The sequence below is a fragment of the Hippopotamus amphibius genome, chromosome 7, assembly GCF_030028045.1.
Source record: "Hippopotamus amphibius kiboko isolate mHipAmp2 chromosome 7, mHipAmp2.hap2, whole genome shotgun sequence".
In the NCBI taxonomy this organism is placed as follows: Eukaryota; Metazoa; Chordata; class Mammalia; order Artiodactyla; family Hippopotamidae; genus Hippopotamus; species Hippopotamus amphibius.
Window position 1 is genome coordinate 126,308,711 of NC_080192.1, and position 20,205 is coordinate 126,328,915.

The following is a 20,205-nucleotide window of genomic DNA, read 5'->3' on the forward strand; positions in this document are numbered from 1 at the left end:
CCATTTTCTGTGTCTGTGTCTCTTTTTGTTAAGGTCCTCAATTTTCACAGAATGTTCACCAAACCACCAGGCTTCACTGTCTTAAATGGCCCAGTAGAATAGTAGCACTTCAGGTCAAGTAATACAATCTTGAACTTGCTGCTGCACATTATTTACACTAAAAGCTTGGTTAAGAAACATAATGTAGGGCTGAAGGTCTGGAAAATATGTGGTTTGTAAAATCCTCTAGTGCTCTAAATGTAAAGTGATCAGATAATTTGTTGTCCAAACTGGGACACTTCTGAGAATGAAAGGAGTCGCTGTTACACCAAGTTAAGAGGTGTAAACCAGAACTGTCACAGGCAAATAATGCTATGTAATGCTTAGCTATTTAGAAGTTATTCCGAACTGCAGGACAGGAAAAGTTAACAAGCTCTCAGATAATTCTTATGCTCACTAAAGACAGTAAGTTATCCCAAACCAAGCAAAATGATAATGAATAGGAGTTAGCATTATTAACTTCTGTTAAGACTATAAACCACAGCTACATGTAGCAAGATGATACTGAAGAGGGGATTTTTCTTTTACAACTTCACTGCATTATAACTGAAACGTAACAGTGCAACTTTAAAGTGTACTATCTGATCAGCTTGATATAAACATTTACCCATGAAACAAGCACTATAATAAATATTTTATCACCCTCAAGTCTCCTTGGACCCTTTACATTCTATCCTTCCCTTCCACCCCACCCCACTCCAGCCTCAGGCAACCACTGAACTACATATTGGTTTGCATATTCTAGAATTTTTATATAAATGAAATCAAACTGTATGTACTTGTCTGGCTTCTTTCTCACAGCATAATTTTGAGATTCATCCATGTTGCTGATGAAGCAAATATATTCCGTACATTGCTAGATAACAATTTATCCCTTCATATGTTGAGGGTTTTTCCAGTTTTGGGCTATTAAAAATAAGGTTGCCATGACCATTCACGTACAAGCCTTTGTATGAACATTTGTTTTTAATTCTCTTGGTAAACACATAAGAGTAGAATGGCAAGATCTTATCATAGATGTGTCCTTAACTTTTTTTTTTTTTTTTTTTCATTTGAGACCACAAAGGGCTTTTTACTCTTTTATTTCCATAAAGCAAAGACAGATCTAGGAGACAGACTCCAAAAAATATTGCTGTGTTTCATGTTTTTTTTTTTTTTCCTTAACTTTTAAGAAATCGCCAAACTGTTTTCCAAAGTAGGCATACCACTTTACATTCCCACCAGCAAGACAGGAGAGTTCCAGCTACTCCACATCCTCCCCAATAGATGGCCCTGTCTTTTAAATTTTAATCATCTATAATGGGTATGCAATGTTATCTCGTGGTTTTACTTCGCATTTGTGATGATTAATGATGTATAAGACCTTTACATGCACTCAGTGGCCACTGGAATTCTTTTTTTTTTTTTAAATAAATTTATTTATTTATTTAGTGGTTGTGTTGGGTCTTCGTTGCTGCACACAGGCTTTCTCTAGTTGCAGTGAGCGGGCTCTACTCTTCTTTGCAGTGTGTGGGCTCCTCACTGCTGTGGCTTCTCTTGTTGCGGAGCACGGGCTCTAGGCACGTGGGCTTCAGTAGTTGCGGCACATGGGCTCAATAGTTGTGGCTCACGGGATCTAGAGCACAGGCTCAGTAGTTGTGGCACATGGGCTTAGTTGCTCCGTGGCATGTGGGATCTTCCTGGAGCAGGGATTGAACCCGTGTCCCCTGCACTGGCAGTAGGATTCTTAACCACTGCGCCACCTAGGAAGCCCGCCACTGGAATTCTTATGTGAAATATCTGTTCACACCTTTACCCATTGTTTTTAATTTCAGTTGAGTCTCACTATTGAGTTAAAAAAGTTCTTTGTAAATTCTGGATATAAACCCTTTGATATATGAGTTGGTTTTTTATTCCCAGCCTGTGGTCTGCCTTTTCATTCTATTAACTGTCATTTTAAGAGAAAAGTTTTTAATTTTTATTAAACTCAAATGACCAATTTTTCCTTAACTGTTTCATATTTTTTGTGATGAATCTAAGGCTTTCTCCACGCAAATCTACATAACATTTCCTCCTATTTTCTTCTAGAAGTTTTGTAGGTTTGGTTTATACATTTGTGTCTGTGGTCTATTTTTGTGTAGACTTCTGTATAAGATGTGAAGAGTTGAGGTGCATTTTTTTCCATATGGATATTCAATTGATTCAACTGCAACTGTTGAAAAGACTTTACTTTTCCAATTGATTCAACTTAGTAGTACCTTTACCGAAAACCAATTGCGTGCGGTCTATTTCTGGACTCTCTATTTTGGTTCCTTAATCTATATTTATTTTTTCACTAATACCAAACTGTCTTGATTACTATAGCTTTTTCTTGAAACCAGGTAGTCAAAGTCCTCCAATTTTGCCCTTCATTCTATAATTACTTTAGTTATTTCATGTCCATTGAATTTCTAAAAGGTAGCTGCTGGAATTTAATTGAGAATGTATTGGATACATAGATTAATTTGGGGAGGGAATTCCTCATCTTAACAATATTAAATCTTCCAACCATGAACATGATTTGTATCTCTACTTACTTAGGTCTTGGCTAATTTCTCTCAATTTTTGTAATTTTTAGTGTAGAGGTAGAAACATCTTCTGTAGAGTTATCCTAGGTATTTTTGGTACTACAGTAAATGGAGCTGTTTAAAATAAAATTTAAAAAATATTTTAAAATATCTAACTCCTAGGGGGGCCATGAACTACACAAAAGACTAAGCACCTCTTTTTTGCATAAGCTATAGACTATTTCTTTAGGTCAAACTGCCACCGTCCTAAAGCCAGAAATTTGAATGTCAAGTGTTCTACAGTAGCGATTTTTCACCTCACTTTTGGTCCCATGTTGCACTGCTCACATTGCTCTTACTTCTTTCATTCCTATTTTTAATGACCTCCTACTATTTTGTCACATATTCTCAGAAGGTACCTTTGGAAATGAGGAACACTCTTTCTAGGGGAAAAAATATTTGATTTTATTTTTTACTTGCCTCTTTCTTTTTAGAATGCATGATCTGCCAGGTAATACAGTATGAGAATACTCCCATATTTTAGTTTTTCTTCCTTTTTTTTTTTAAATTAATTAATTTATTAATTTACTGGCTGTGTTGGGTCTTCGTTGCTATACAGGCTTTCTTTCGTTGCTGCATATGGGCTTTCTCTAGTTGTGGAGAGCAGATGCTACTCTTCATTGTGGTGCACAGGCTCCTCACTGCAGTAGCTTCTCTTGTTGCGGAGCACAGGCTCTAGACGCATGGGCTTCAATAGTTGTGGCACACGGGCTCAATAGCTGTGGCTCATGGGCTTAGTTGCTCCACAGCACGTGTGATCTTCCCAGAGCAGGTCTCAAACCTGTGTCCCTTGCATTGGCAGACAGATTCTTAACCACTGCGCCACCTAGGAAGTCTCTAGTTTTTATTTAAGGTTATTGACTTCTACAACACAATGTATCACCTCAAAATCCTTAATAATGAAAAGGTCTTACATGTACAATTCTCTACAACTTAAGAAGTGCTTTCATAAACATTATTTCATTTACCCTCTCAACAACTCTATGATATGTGACACAAGTACATACTGCCACGTTTGGAGTGCCAGATGATTCTAATCTAATCTCTTCAAGCTTCTAGATCCAACTATCATTGTACAGGAAATACGATAGACAAGAACTACATTAAATGATACATGCTGGGTTAAATGACACAATAAAACGGATTTTTGCAGGATGCAAAATCCAGAATGTGAAATCTCTTTAGGGCAAATAACCTAGCTTCCCCAAATTGCAAAAGACAGAAAAGGAACATCCACCAAATATAGTGTAGACTTTGTTAGGATCCAGTTTTGAAGAAAGCAAACAAACAAAAACACTTTACAAGACAATCAGCGAAAGGTAAATATTAACTGGATATGTGATGCTTTTAAGGTTCACTGTTCACTTTTTTAGGTGTGATAATGGACTGTGATTATGTTTTTAAAAGGAACTGCTGTCGTCAGAGTTGAAAAGGGATTTATTAGTGAATGAAATAAATAATAGGTCTGAAATTTGTTTCACTATTACCTGGGGAAGGATGTGGGCAAACAGATAAAATAATAGATACTGGTTAGTGTTGATAATTTTTGAAACTGGGTGATAGGTTCATGGTGGCCCACTGTACTATTAAATGTTTTGAAATGTTCTTTAAAAACAAAACGATAACTGATTCACTTGTACTACTGAAGACGTTTTTAAAGCACAGTTAAGTAAGCAATGATGGCAGATAAATTGTATTTTAAAAACACTATCAATTGTTTTCTATAGCTTATTTCTCACCAAATCCTCACTTAGGTTTCTATGCCATGTTAAACTAAAATCGACCTCCCAAAATACGTACACTCACAAACTATTTTAAAAGTAATTTATGTCTTTAGATATGCCTGGTCCACCCCCTCCCCCCATTTTACAAAATCACCTTAAACACAAAAATTAAGATATTCCCATTTAGAACAAAATATAAATCAGAGAGACATTATTCACAGGCTGCATATTAAAGTCACACCTATACTAAGTGGCACCACAATATCACTAAGAGTCACTAAGAATAAATGCACTTAGCAAATATAAACTGCTTTGATCTGATCAGGCACTGCTTAAGTCCAATTATTTACACTTAAATTTTCTCCACAGACCACTTTCGAATTCTGGAATTTAAAAGGACCAAATTAAGCAACGTCATACAAGCAGTCACCAACTTACAAACACAGAAATCATCAGCGCCTCCCTTTTATATACCCCCAACCCTCTTGAATTTTTCCCCCAAACCTCCTATCCATTGCCAAGGTTCCACCTCACCGCCCCCTCTCACGGCCAGGGGGAAATAAGTTTCTGGAATCCAGAGTAAAAACTCAGGAACGCATTTTCCTACAGAAAAAAATATAAATTGTGATCTAGAATGCTGAGTATTATAATTCAGCTACACAATGTTTATAAAGGCTTTTGTGAACTAAAGCCTAAGAACCTAATAACAATTCACAACAATATTTCTATGAGAAAATGCATTCCAGGTTCAAAATAATTCAATACAATCCCTTTGTAGGTTGGTGACTGTCTGTATAGTGCCACCAAGTGATATTTATTTGACTGAACTCACAAAACATTAAATTCAAGACAGCTATATAACATGACTATTCATCTGTAAATGTGCTCTCCATCACTTTCTAAGAAAAATTAACCATCTTAATTCATTTAAAAACTGCCATAATACTTACATTTAGCATTTCAAAATCATTACTCTCTAAGCCCTGTGTGAGGAGAACTGGAAAACTATTTGTCTGTGGAAGGTCATCCTTCTTTTTTGCATCTATATCCAGTGCTCCCAGACGTTCTTCAATGCTAACCTACGGAACAGAAATGACTAGTTAATGTTACACCAGACAATAGTTAAGTAATTTGGTCAAATTACTTTGTGCTTACGTCTCAGAAGACAAAAAGCACTGACTGATTCACACCTCAACACTGAAAAACACAAATATGCTCTTTCTCATTCCAATAGAATCTCATCACCATAAAGCCAATGTTGTAGACAAGTGTAATATCTGCAATCCAAGTCCAGATTCTGGTGAAAAAGACAACTGAAAAGCACAATTTAAAAGTTAATTCATAAAAACCCCTCTATACAAAGATTCAAAAAAGACAAGGATCTGGCATTTGATTACTAAAGCACAAGAAAAGACCTATAATCACAAAAGCTTCCCCTTCTATAATTATCCCTTGCCATCAACCTCAGATCTTTTGCTAACAAATATTATCCAAAGAGCATAAAGACAGTTATGTTCTCCCCCCAAATTTATGTCTTCCTATTTCTCTCTTTATTTGCCATACAAAAACTCACTTATACGTAACCCATTCCTTATGAAAGCAAATCTAACAACCACGTTCTGCCAGCCCCTCAGTAACTCAATCAAAATATAAATGTTCTGTTACTACCAAAGCAAACAGATATGCTTTGGTAAAGCTTCCTGTTTGGGTTATGTTTTATAAAAAACATTAAAAAGGTAGAAAGAAATTAAAGGGTTGGATCTAGGCCAAGCTAGAGAAAGCTGGCGCCTTATTTTTAAATATAGATATGTTATTGAGGAATAATTTTTCCAAACAGCAATATTATCTCCACCTCCACCCCCAATAAAGCAAGACATATAAAATCAGATAAAGAAACATTCTTTCTCAAATGATAAAACAGTTAAAATTCTAGATTATTAGACAAGAGTGACAAGTGAATGGAAGACGAAAAGGAGGACTTTTCATAGACAAGAACAGTAACCACAAGAAGGTTTTATAAGTTAAGAAAAAAATGATATTTGTAAGCGCTTTAAGAGGTTATAATGACGATCACTTTTAAAGACTAACTAGCACTAAAACCAGCCAGGAATGCTCAGACAGCCAAGAGATGAGACATCACTGGAACTCAGCAACATGCGAAACCCAATGAAAATCATCACAGCAAGTCCTGGCTTAATCTACAATTACCTTATCCAGCTAACAATGAACAAATGGCCAGAAGAACACCCTATTTAGTTAATAAGTTTTGTCCTCTCCAGTTTCTGAAGTTTCAACTTTGGCTCCATCCAATCTGTTAGAATCTCCCAAGTAATCTTAAACTGCAAACTCAAAAATGGTCAGAATGACTGTATTACCTCATTTCCTCCTAATTTCCTCTTGTTCTCTACTTCCTCAGTCTGTGGAGGAGCAGGCTTGACAGCTGCATGATGACCAGGTATCCCAGGCACCAGAACTTTTGCTTCAGAATTAACCACTGGTGTTCTCACCTGTTAAACAGGAATAGTAAGGGTGTGACAAAGGAAATTATGTCTTAGTCCTTAAAAGATTTATCCCCAATGAGAAAACTAACAGCTTTTAAAAGGGTTTTCTACGGAAAAACTTAATGTAACTAACTCAATAGGATATGAATTAAAAATACATTTTAACTTAACATTGGCATTTAAGTATAATCTGAACATTCACGGTTTTAAAGCTTTCAACACCATGTAAGAGTAAGAACCAAGAAAAGCAAAATCTACAGATTACACAGTGACATGTTAACTTAAAAATGCTAAAGAGTGAAGCTGTACATTTTACGACTACCTCCAATAACTGATCTTTGCCAGAAATGCTCAGACAGCCAAGAGAAAGGTGTCATCTCTGAAACTCAGCCAGAAGCGAAACCATATGGATGTCATCATAGCACATCTTGGCTTTCCTTTTCTCACTAGACTGCCAAACATATGATGTCTACATGTAGATGCCACATTATATTCAACATAAAGTATCACAATAATGCTCTTATAATATACGGTATTTAATTCCAGCCCCATCATGGATTTAGGTTTTATTCGACCCTGAAATACAGCATTCCTCTCAACAAAGTTATGCCCCTTTAAGAATAGAAATTGATAAAATAATTTGATAAATTTGATACTAATATTTACTCAGTGATCCTGCACTGGGGAGCAGCAGGGGGGAGGGGTTGGAGGAGAATTAAATAAATTCAAGGTCTTCACCTTCTAGTCACCTATTCACTCATTTATTCAACAAATCAAGAGCACAGAAATGAATAAAGTTTTACAATCTTGATATCTAAAACCCAATCATACAAAATTTGTTAAGACAAGATCATAAAGAGGATATTAAAAGTCTAAACATAATATTACAGAATGATTCAATTCACTCAAATATCTTTTTTCTTAACTTCTAAGATGTAATGCACTCACCTTTGTTATAGCTGTTTCTACTTTTGGGGCCCAGCAGTTTGAAATATCTCTTACTAAACACATATGAGGTTCTTTGGAATTTAAAGCCTGGGAATAGAATTTTAAAGGGGAACAGGGAGTGGAGGGGGGGGAAAAAGAGTGTCAAACAAAGTAACTGGAAGTAAGAATAAAGTGAAAATGAAATGTCGACGTGTGCATTTTTATAAAATACAAAAAAGTATAGAAGGCTTCCATAGAAAACTCCTGGTCACTAAGACTGATGACCATTCAGACTGATGGCATCTGAGGAAAATGGGTAAACTCTGAAGATATTAGGCATAATGTTTACTTTCTTCAGTTATGAACTGCTTAAAATTTTTCACATGTGCAGTTTTAAAAGACTGACATTTAAAATGTAACAGATTTTAAAGAAAACATTATCAGCTCATCACCCTTGTAAAGAATCTGTGCTAAAAAAAAAAGACTGGTCCTACCCTAAAATGTCCTACTGCTACCCTTCCACAAGCTGGTCAAAGCAAACCACCGCTGATGAATACGATGCTCTAAGGTAGAGCTCTATGTCCTGATATGGTGGTAAATGCCAGGGGCTTGGCGGGGGGAGTGAGATGCAGCAAAGTACACAGATAGCTATAAGGCTTTAAAGTTATAGGAAATTCTCTATACCCACATAATCAAGCGATATCTGGAAGGACACAAAGCATACAGGAAACCGGCTGCATCCGGAGAGTGGGGTTAAGGGATCCACATATGGTAAGGAGACTTATATTTACTGCTTAACACTTCTCTCCCCTTTTTAATCACACCATATCCACGTATTACATTTTTTTAAAAGTATTTTTAAACAGACTCAACAAGAGGTTGCTTGGGCAAGACGTATTCCTCTCATAGTCTCACCTATTAGACATGCTCATAATAACTCAACAAAAGTCTCCAAAGAAACTTCTGTAACCAAAAAACATAAATCACTGCCCCACCCACTATATTTCCACTTAGAATATTCAATGTGTGCCATTACTAAGGGATCTCTTATTAAGATCTATCTTTTGGGTAACTGAGCACTGTGGCTACCGAACACTTGAAATGTGGCTAGTCCAAATTGAGATGTGCTTGTAAGTGAAAAACATACCAGATTTCAAAGACATAAAACCAAACAAAGGAAGAAGAGGAGTAAAATATCTCAAATAATGTTTTATATTGACTAAGCATTAAAAATGATATTTTGGACATACTGGGTTAAGTAAAATTACATAGTTGGCCCTTGAACAATGCAGGGGTTACGAGCAGTTGAAAATCCACTTATAATTTACTCATAAGATATCCATAGTTCTGCATCTGTGGATTCAACAACCTTGGATGGTGCAGTACTATAGTATTTACTATTGAAAATCCGTGTATAAGTGGACCCACGCAGTTCAAAACTGTGTTGTTCAAGGACCAACCATACACAGAGTTCTCACAAATTAAAATAAATCACCCAGTGAAAGGTCCTTCAGTTAAGGGGAAATATATGATATCTTCTTAAGTATTCCAATAAGCAGACCAATATACCATTTTAAAATCATTCTCTTTCAGAGACATGTTGACGTTGCATTGCTTTACTCCAGAGGAACATCTACGTACCACTCGCTCAATGGTGGGCTGAAACCAATTGCCATATACAAGCAACAATGACATTTTCTCTGAGCAAAAACCAGCTGCTAGAATAGGGATGGGTTTTGGTGTCGATTTCTTGCCTTTCCCTGGTGTTGCTATCTGAATTGTGCAGTTTGAAGTCAAAGGCTTTTTGCAGTATCTAGAAATGGAAAAAAATTAGATTAGAAAATGTAAAATAGCATCTCACATTAATTCTTTGCAGTTGGCATCAAATCATGAAATGTGACCCTTCCCTGGCCTCCACGTCACCATCAGGAGTGACCAGTGTCCCCAGAGCACTAGTATTCCTGGCAAGACTTCATCTATCCCCACCCTTCCAACATTCAAGATCTCACCACCAAAACCTGCCTTGAGGCACACCTGCTCTTCTATCCCACTCTGTCGACCCCCACAAAAGGCCCCAAGCTCCCATGTGCTCTCTCACCACCCTAAGCTTCAGCCCCAAATGGCTCTGTCCATGCCCTACTCTAATCAGCCCCATCTCTAATGGCCTCCAACCCTTGAAGCCTCACCATGACCTCTGCAACACAGTTTCAGCAGCAAAACCATTAGCAAAATACAAACAAAAATAGATCCTCCACTTCTTCTCTAAGAGCTCTCCTCACCTTGCTCCAGGCTGCTTGCCTCGGCAGCCCTCCCCACATCCCTGTGTCAGGACCCTTGGCCATGATGTAAGTATGCTCCTTGTTCTTCACTAACACTTCAAGACAAGTAGTCTCTCCCTCCACCACCTCTAAAACCTCTGAAATTGTCGTCACCAGCTACCAGCTACGTTCTCCTCCTGCTGTCATCCAATGGCCTCTGGGTTATTCGGCATTTCTTAAAAGATGTGAGTGCCTCATTGCTATTCTGTCCAACAATTCTGCTGAGGAATTCCTTTTCTAGTGATTTCCATATACAGCATGCAGTCCGATGATCCTTCTGACATCCTGCCCTCTCAGTTCCTTAGCCTTCTACCTCCAACAATCTTGTTCCTTCCCTGTACCTCAGCCACACACTCCTCACCCCACAGACATCTTATCGCTAGTAAGTACACACACTCCATAATCCCAACTGTAAGTACCCCACTATCTTTTCAACTCACTCTTCCTAGTTTCCCGACTCCACAATCATCTCTATCCAGCATTTTTGGCCTCTGCTTTGGACTTTACCCATCTATGGTCTATTCTCTTCAAATCAGACAGAATGACTTAAAACTTAATGTCTTAAAACTTAGGTCACACCCCATCAATCCTTAGTTGAAAATCCTTCAACAGCTTACTACTGCTCAAGGAGAAACACTCCAAGTCCTTACCACGGCCCACTACTTCTCGGCCCTCAATTATACATTCCATGTACACATATGATTATGTAAATAAAGGCCTCAAGTGCTACACATCAAAATGTCAACAGTTACTTCTAGGGAGTGGAACGCAATGGAGGGAAATTTGGGTTTTATAATCAATTGTCCATGCATCCTGAATGTTTTAAAATAAGTGTATACTACTTTCATAATCCCATACTAGAACTGTAAAAGGAAGGGTACCAACTGACAATAAAAAGTTGAAAGCATTTTAAAGTTTAACATAATTATGCACATGACTGAGACTCAGACCATGTTTATATTTATAGCACATGATAAGAGTTGACAAACTTTTCTATAAAGGGCCAGATAGGAAATATTTTCATTGGGGGGGGGGGGGGGGGGGGGCGGCGGCACATATGGTCCCTAATGAATGTGCCTGCAGGCCATAATATGCTGACCCCTGCTCTAAGACAACCATACACCATACCAGCAACACTCCCCTCTGTCCACCAAAACACAAGCATTCACTGATTCACAAATGTGTGACAAAGGGAAACACTATCACAGTCAGAAATTAAGGCTTCACAAAGTTCACAAGTCAGGCTTTCCTACTGAAGCAATTTCTTTTAAAATAAAATTTGAGTTCTCACTGGAAATGTATGTAGTCATATGAATTGAGAAGGTTTTCGGAACAATCTAACTGAAAAGTAACATAAAGCAAAGAATACTGAGGTGGGAGTATAAATAAATAGCAAGTCAGGGAAGGAAAATAAATTTCTGATTTGAGAAACTTCTTACCCATTTAATATGTGTTCAAAAAGATGAACTTGACCATCTCTGCAAACAACAGCTAACTTGACAGGCTAAAAGAAAAATGTAACATTATTCTAAAAGGTAATATACTTTAGTCTACTCTAATAATTACTTATGAAAATTCAACTACCCTCTCCACCCTTCAAATAACTAGAGATAAACCAGAACAGTAAGGTAGTACAACTCTTGAATTTAAAAATAATCATTGCCATCAAAATAACAATTCAAGTAGTTGTCAAGCATATAAATAAGTTAGGCTAAGAAGACAGCACAGTCCGTGAGAACACAACGTGGAAGTCAGAGGAGCTAAGTCGACAACTAACTGCATTGGCTGACAACGGGGAACCGGCAGGCCCATGTGTCAGGATTACTGAAAACGCCACTGCAACCTGTCCTCTCCCCTTATGAGCACTCAACACAGAATCCAATGGTTACTTCGAACACTCTAAGATTTTTGTTTTATTTCATTCTCTCTTTCCTGAGTCATCAAATCATCAAAACCCTGATTTTAAAAATACAAGGATGAGTCAAAAATTATCCATACTCTGGCCGTAAAATGTATAGAAGTTTTAATATAACCAGAGTGCGGATAATCTTTGACTCACCCTCATAGTATCTGTGAAGTCCAAAAACAAATTCTCAAAAAAATGAGCCACTTACCTCTTCCTTGTTTTCTGACAAAGTCAAGTCAATATAGACAGGTTCATCTGTAACTGTAAAAGACATCACTGCATTCTTTTCTTTGTTTTCTGACCGGACCTGCCTACATAACAAAACCAATGATTAGACAGTAAGACATTAAAAAAAAAAGAGCAAACATGTAAAGGGATTTACAGCAATCAGTTCCCAATAGCATTTTCATCTTTTGAAAACTAAATAAGGTAATTAAAGATCAAAATAAGGGAAGCATTTGTGTCACTACCATGTAACACAGCTGTGTGGGAAAAGAGAAAGGATTCATGCATTTGTGGCAGATTTAAACAATGAGCAACGTCCTCTCCCATTAACCTATTTGTCTATCTTGATGGCAATGCCAAATGTTTTGATCACGTAGCTTTGCAAGTTTTGAAGTGAGTCTTCCAACTTTTTCTTTTTCAAAGTCATCTTGGCTATTCTATGCGCTTTGCCTTTCCATCTGAATTTTAAAATCAGATTGCTGGGATTTTGACTGGGTTCATATTGAATCTCTAGATTCATATGAGGAGAATTAACATCATAGCAATACTGAGAAAACAGAGTCCAGAAATAGATAAATGATCCGCATTATCTGCTGATTCCTTATTTGAGAATTGCCTACTTGCTAAAATTTGTAGACCCCAAAATCAATATTTGTGGTGATTCCATGGTCTTTAACAGGTATACACAAAGCAGTGAAGAATATGAGCAGCCCAACACTCATGAGGTTTAACAAGGCCATGCTCTGCCTTTTCATTTCAGCCTTCATACTAAGTATTCTTTTCACAGCCTATTTAGTGCCACACTTTTTGCTTTTGTGCTTTTGCTTAGTGATTTCATTGTTTAAAGCAGCCCCCAAGTATAATGCTCAAGTGCAGTCTAGTGTCCCTAAGAGTAAAAAGGCTGTCATATGCTTACGGAGAAAATGTCTGAGTTTGATAAACTCTGTTCTGACGTAAGTTAATCAGCTATATATTTGTGTATGTGTATAAATAAAATAAGGTATCTTTAAATAGACACACATAAAACAAGGTTATGTATTAATTAGATGACAAAAATGTGGTAACCAGAGGCTTGCAGAAACCAAACCCTGGTGTTTCTCCAAGGAGTAACAGCTCAGTACCACTGAATCAGTGCTCTTGAGGACTTTATACAACATGACTACTACAAATACCAGGAAACTGACTCGATGTGTATATATGTGACATCAATTCACAGGAGATAGTACTGGGACCACTGGATACCCATAATGTGGGAAAAAAACAAAAAAAAACCCCTCATGAACCCCAATCCATTCCTTGCAATATATATACAAATTAACTCAAAACAGATCACAGAATCAAATAAATGCAAGACCTAAAACTAAAAAACTTCCAAAACACTTTTGTGATCTTGGGTTAAATAAAGACTTCAAAACATAATCTGCACTTCATCAAAATTAAAAACTACTTCTCTTCAAAAAGACAAGCCACAGACTAGAAGAAAATATTTGCAAAGCATATACCTGATAATCGATTTATATTCAGAATATACACAGAACTCTCAAAACTCAGTAAGAATACAAAAACCAACAGAAAATAGGCCAAAATATTTGAACAGACACTATCTCAAGGAACATACCTAGATAGCAAATAAGTACATAAAAGACTCAACATCAATAGCCATTAGAAAAACACAAAACCACAGTGAGACACCACTACACACTTATTAGAATGGCTAAAATTAAACAACCATAAAGTATTGGTGAAGATGTGAAGGAATTAGCGCTCTTACACACAGCTGGTGGGAATGTAAAATGGTGCAAACACTGGAAAAAATTTGGCAGTTTCTTAAAAAGTTAAATACACACTTATCATATGATCCAGTCATTATACTCCTAGGTAGTTACCCAAGAGAAATGAATCATATGTCTGTACAAAGACTTGTATAGAAATGTCCGTAACAACTTTATCTGCAATATCCCAAACATGTCAACAAGGCTGTGGGGTGTCCCTAAGAGTAGACCCCTAGTCTCAGGAGCCAAAGGTGAGGCATTCAAGACTGAAGCACCTCAGTAATGTCAGGAGATTTTGGTGGCAGATTTTAACTTCTTTGGCATTACTAATTTCTTATGTTAGTGATAAGCCCTCTAGAACTAAAAGAAGATACTCCAACAGGCACTCCTCAAAAATGAGACACAGGACAGAAAACCAGCACAATTTGATCAAGAGAAGCATAATTAGGAACTAAGCTGACAGCTTGGAGGTGAACAGAGGTCCACATTATGCCTCATGAACCTTTCCCCCCACAACTACTTTAAGAAATACATACTTGATGAGTCTCATTTCTGAGTATTATTTGGTATAAATTTACAGTAATTTTATATGGTCAAGAGCATGCTCAACTAATTGATCGCTAGGATGAGAAACTACTTCTATTTTTTTTTTTTTAAGGTACATGGGCCTAGTTGCTCTGCAGCATGTCGGATCTTCCTGGAGCAGGGATCGAAGCCATGTCCTCCGCATTGGCAGGCGGATTCTTAACCACTGTGCCACCTAGGAAGTCCCAAGAAACTATTTATTAAATCTCTACTTATTCTGTCCATGAACAGCAAGGAAAAGAAAAAAAGTTAATTTCACCATCATATGATGTTATAAAATCCAAGATGTTTCTTATATTTTTTAAACTTAAAAACTTTTGATGACTAATAACAAAGTAATTTTTACTTTCAAAAGTAGCTTCAAAGGTAATGAGTGACAGCAACCACTGCAAGGAAAGGCTACTGGGAATTATCAGACAGAGCCAAAGAATTTAATGACTGCAGTAAATCATCAGCAAGTAGACATTACCGCACTAACCCAGTAGTCATCTCTTTCAACAAAATCAGAGATTTTCCTAAAAAATTTTTTAAAAAGATTTTTAAATTGCCCTGTCACAAAAACATTCAGCCCACTGTACCTCTAAACAAGTTCTATTATGTAATGCTCTTAAATTTTTCTCATAAAGATCTGATTTTTAGGCAGGCTCAATTCCTCATTACAAGTCAATGTAAATCTAACATTAAATACAATAAAGCAAATCTCATATTCATCATTTATATTAACCATAAAAGCTGTAACTGATTTTTTCAAGGCAGTGTCGCCCCCCAAATCCAAAAGACTACATACCAGACATTAAGTAACCGGTCATGTACTGCTCCAGATAAGAAATAAAGACCTGTAATTCCATCAAAGGGTTGGCTCTCATTAGGAGGTCTGATAGTAGTGAACGTAAGTGATGAAACCGGCGTCGCATGTCCCGTGAAGTGCTAGAGAAAGTTAAATCTCATTTAGGAGAGGATGGATATAAAGCAGTAACAAAAATTAAAAGTTCACATGTATCATCAACAATATACATGATACATATCTGAAATCAGAGCTCCAGACTACTGAGGTTATTTGTGCCACATTCCTCTCACTTTAAAACTCTATCCAAAAAAAACTGAACATTAAAGCTGTCCCTTCCAACTCCCATGACCCTATCCCACAATATTTACTTCTCCCATTTTTGCGTTAAAGATTCACTTCATTCTATCCATTTAAAAAGGGGTGCTTGGGTGCTCAGACACAGCCAAGGAATTGTAGGTCCTCATGTTACTCTCAGTGAGTCGAAACCACAATTTTAAGGCATCATCACAGCACCAAAAGTTCAGTAACCCCTGAGCACACTCAAAATGTAATTCTATATCTCCAGTTAAATACTATAAGTATACCAAATGCTGGATGCAAGCTAGAAATACTATCATTATTATATAATTATATAATTACATTATTATAATTATTACTGAACAGAGTAAAGATATTTAATTCAAATTTCCACTCATTTCATTTTCCATTTATATTCATTCTTCCAATGCACATGAAATGGGCATGTCTAATCTATTTAACAGATTTGGAGGCTAACTTTTATCTATTAATCCTACTATTTCGTATGCTTGAAAATAACAAATCTGCATTCTTAAAACAATATTCTATGGCTCAGACTTCTGCCTTTCTCCATACTTACTCTAGACAACTGTTATGCTTACAACTAATTTGATTCACTCACTCTGTAGACTTCTTTGGTCTCCAAAACCCATAGTTTGATTGTTCGACCAGCTGAAAGCAACATCTTTCCATCTGGGCTGATACACAGGGAACTGACACTGCTGTTATCACCTTTCCATTTGCTGCATTGAAAAGAAATAAAAACATCTCAATGAATGGGGAGCAAAAAGAAAACAAAAAAGCAAACCAGGTATTAAAAAAACATCACACAAGGTTCTATGCCAAACTGCATTCCCTAAAATCTTGACTCATGTAACCAACCTTGGACATATCACCAAAGTAATGCCTCCCCAATAGAACAGAGAATCTCAAGAGGCACCAGGAAATGTGTGAATAAGAGTTAAAAGAATGTAAAATGGGTAGTTGTGTAACCTGTGATCCATGAGGTGGATTCTGTTAATGCCCAGGAAACTACCATGCTGGCTGGACCTCTGCAAACCCATCCTTATCCCCTCCATAGTTCCTGCATTTTCTGGAAGGTTGAGCATTTAATTTACTTAGCAACACAGATGATCCCTCAACCTACAGTACAAAAAGGTTATTTCTATCCCAAATCCACACAGATATGCCCCCATCTGATACAGTGAAATAAATTAGGTATAGATGATTCTTTTCTAATACCACAAATATGATTAGCAGCAAGAGTCTTTGCAGACTCTGTTGCATACATTAACGCTTCCATAAAAAACAAGGAGCTTGGCTTGGCTATTCACTTATAAAATTAAGAAATAACAGTAGCAATCTTCTTACCAAAAAGGGTTAATTCAAAAGTGGAAGAAAACATATTGCTCTATCAGTTACATTGGAATATGTCAAATTACTCATTTGGAAAAACAAAACTAGATTCCTATCTTATATTACACACACACTAAACTTAATAAGTTTAAAACCAAAACTAACTGACTAAAAATAAGTATTAAAAAAATACTTTGAGGACTTCCCTGGTGGCACAGTTGTTAAGAATCCACCTGCCAATGCAGGGGACACGGGTTCCAGCCCTGGTCCAGGAAGATCCCACATGTCGCGGAGCAACTAAGCCCGTGCACCACAACTACTGAGCCTGCACTCTAGAGCCCACGAGCCACAACTACTAAGCCTGAGTGCCACAACTACTGAAGCCCACACACCTAGAGCCCGTGCTCCACAACAAGAGAAGCCACTGCAATGAGAAGCCCTTGCATTGCAACGAAAAGTAGCCCCCGCTCGCCACAACTAAAGAAAGTCCATGTGCAGCAACGAAAACCCAACACAGCCAATAAAAATAATTAAAAAAAATACTTATGAGAATGTTTTTATAATCCTGGGGTTAGTCATAGCCTTCCAAAGCAATTACAAACAAGGAATCACAGAGGAAAAAAACAATCAAATTTAATTAAATAAAACTTCTGTACCACAAAATAATTCATAAAATTAAAAGCAAAAAGCTAAGAGAAAAAATATCAAAAATATATAGGCAAAGGATTAATACTCAGAAAACATACACAGCTCTTTATATTCAAGAAAGAACTCCTTCTTGAGTTAAAAAAAAAAAAAACCTCAAAATAAAAATAGACAAGGGATATATAAACCAGTAAATCATAGAAGAAATACTTGTCAATAAACATGAAAACACCCAACCTCACCAATAACCAAGGAAATGCAACAATAATGTATGAGAACTTTTCCTTTACCCTCACTGGTTGCTAACATTCTTGACAATTTCTCACCAATTTCCACAGCTTCAACACTCCCTATATTCCTTATTCAACATCTACTCACTGACTGATACTTTTAAAAAAAGACATGATCACAATCCTGACAAGCTTCACGATCCTGACAAGCTTCCGCAATCCACTTCACCACTGAGCACAGAAAAGGCCCGCAAAGAGCTAATACCACCACCACACCCCGCCCCCTCCCCATTAAGAGCTTTGCAAGTTGTGTAACCCTCCTCCATCAGCAGAACCTGGGAACTTGTTAGAATTCCCAGGCCCCAGCCTAGACCTACTGAATGAGATCTGTAAACACAAGTAACATATATGCACATTAAAGCTTGAAAAGCACTAGATCAGAAGATTCCTCTCTGGGAAATGTGACTGGTTCCAGAGGAATGACTCACACACCCTGACACTGAAGGCCTCCCAATCACTCTACAAATGAAGCCCAGCAACTGAGCCATACAGCCACACTGGCCTTCCAATAAGCTTTTTAACGTTTCATTTTCAAAAAACAACAGGTAGCCAAGAATCTCCAGTCACTTGAAGAATGCCTTTAACAGGAAAGAAACCAAAATCAAACAAAAATCAAAACACATCCTCAAGAGGGAGATGATGAAAAGTAAAACCTTTAAATCCTATAATATCTTCAGAGTTAGAAAATATTATACGCATGAAAGAAACATGATGCAACAGAAAGAGAAATATTCAAAGAACAAAAAATAGCTCCCAGAAGTTAAAAATTTAGTTAGAGAAACTTAAAAATTCAATACAAGATTTAGAAGGTGAAACTGAAGCAATTTCCGAGGTAACAGAAGAAAAAGACAAGAGGGAAAATGAGAATAAAGTAAGAAACTTAAAGGATTAGTCCAGGAGATGCAACATCTAAATAACAGTATGTAGTATAAGAGAAAGATCAAAGGAAAGAGAGGGAATGAAATTATCAAATACACAGTACAAGAAGAATGAAGAACATGAATTCTCAGGCTAAATGGTCCCTCAACTGCCAACGTAATTCACTGACTAAAGAAAAAAAAAAAAAAAAGCACAGGATATTTTAGAATATAAGAATAGTTAACAATGAAAGCTAAAAAACCAATGAACCAATGCTTCAAAATCCTGAGGGAAATTATTTCCAACCCAAAAGTCTGTATCCTCAAATTACCAATCAACTGTGAGGACAGAATAGACACTGGAAGACACGGATAGTAAATTCATTGAGATTTTGCTTGTCTTCCAGGAAGCCACCAATTTGTGTGTGTCACTAAAAAGAAGGAATAAACCAACAAAGAGAAAAATGGGACCCAGGAAACAGAGGCTCCATCTGACAAGAGAATTTTCAAGATGATGAAAGGAAATCTCAGGATAATCACTGGAAGAAGGCAGAGAAGTCCTTCAAGAACTAAATAAAACTGGACGGAAGCCTCCAAAGATTAAATAACTGATTAACTGATGTGTCTGGAAATAAATGAGATTTACACTACTGCAGGAATGAGACTGAACTAACGACAGGAATATACAAAACTAAGCAAATGAACAATAAAGCATTTATAAACCCTAAGAAAAGCAAAATTTTGGGCCAAAAGATAATATAAACAGTACAGTCCAAGTCTCATTTGTAACAATATTTAAGGAGGCATAATGTGAACAATGAATACTGCTTAATCAAAGTGTGACACTACAATATTGGGAAAATGGGGACAGAAAAAGGTAGAAGCTAAGAGCTAAATCCTCATCTTCCATAGTAGGAAATCGGCAGATAATACTTAAAATGGAAAATAAAATCAATTAACTATAGTGTAAGAATGCCAAGAATGAAACTGGAAACACAATACTGTATGAGGCAGCACAGTTTGGATGAAAGCTCGGGCTCTGATTCAACCTATTTTCTTAACTGTAAAACAGGGATGAAGACCACCTCGCAGTGTTACAAATACAATACTGTGTATAACATGCTGAACAGTGCCTTGAACATTATTGGTCCCTATGTGAAAGACCTGGCTTGGTGAGCTCTCATCCAGACAGCATTTAGAAGTACAGTTGCATGGGCCCCACCCCTGACCTAGTGGATGAGAATCTCCACAGGTATCTCTTTAAAACCATGAAATGAGTATGGAAACTACTACCAAGGGTAAATGGAACACACTTACTGAACCTCGAGGCAGATGACTTACTCTCTGCACCTTCAGCCCCAAACACTCCTTAAAATTCCAAGTCTCTGTCA

At 37.0% G+C, this 20,205-nt stretch overlaps 1 protein-coding gene and 3 non-coding genes across 5 annotated transcripts in view; all 4 read right to left on the reverse strand.

Moving 5' to 3' along the window:
• The window catches only part of WDR43 (WD repeat domain 43), a 44,555-nt gene that overhangs the window by 11,348 nt on the left and 13,002 nt on the right, over positions 1–20,205 (reverse strand). For both annotated transcript variants that reach the window (XR_009054616.1, XM_057741043.1), the window contains exons 4-11: positions 16,289–16,409; positions 15,370–15,509; positions 12,209–12,311; positions 11,534–11,598; positions 9,418–9,589; positions 7,798–7,884; positions 6,724–6,855; positions 5,299–5,427 (exon numbers count right to left, since the gene is read on the reverse strand). Coding sequence is in view for 1 of the 2 variants with exons in the window: in XM_057741043.1 (XP_057597026.1) it covers positions 5,299–5,427; positions 6,724–6,855; positions 7,798–7,884; positions 9,418–9,589; positions 11,534–11,598; positions 12,209–12,311; positions 15,370–15,509; positions 16,289–16,409 (949 nt within the window). In the remaining variant the exon portion in view is untranslated. The remainder of the gene's footprint in view (positions 1–5,298; positions 5,428–6,723; positions 6,856–7,797; positions 7,885–9,417; positions 9,590–11,533; positions 11,599–12,208; positions 12,312–15,369; positions 15,510–16,288; positions 16,410–20,205) is intronic.
• LOC130857919 (small nucleolar RNA SNORD53/SNORD92) lies at positions 6,458–6,533 on the reverse strand. Its single transcript, XR_009054915.1, has one exon. It is a non-coding gene; the product is annotated as a small nucleolar RNA SNORD53/SNORD92 (small nucleolar RNA).
• On the reverse strand, positions 7,197–7,274 carry LOC130857918 (small nucleolar RNA SNORD53/SNORD92). Its single transcript, XR_009054914.1, has one exon. It is a non-coding gene; the product is annotated as a small nucleolar RNA SNORD53/SNORD92 (small nucleolar RNA).
• LOC130857920 (small nucleolar RNA SNORD53/SNORD92) lies at positions 15,798–15,882 on the reverse strand. Its single transcript, XR_009054916.1, has one exon. It is a non-coding gene; the product is annotated as a small nucleolar RNA SNORD53/SNORD92 (small nucleolar RNA).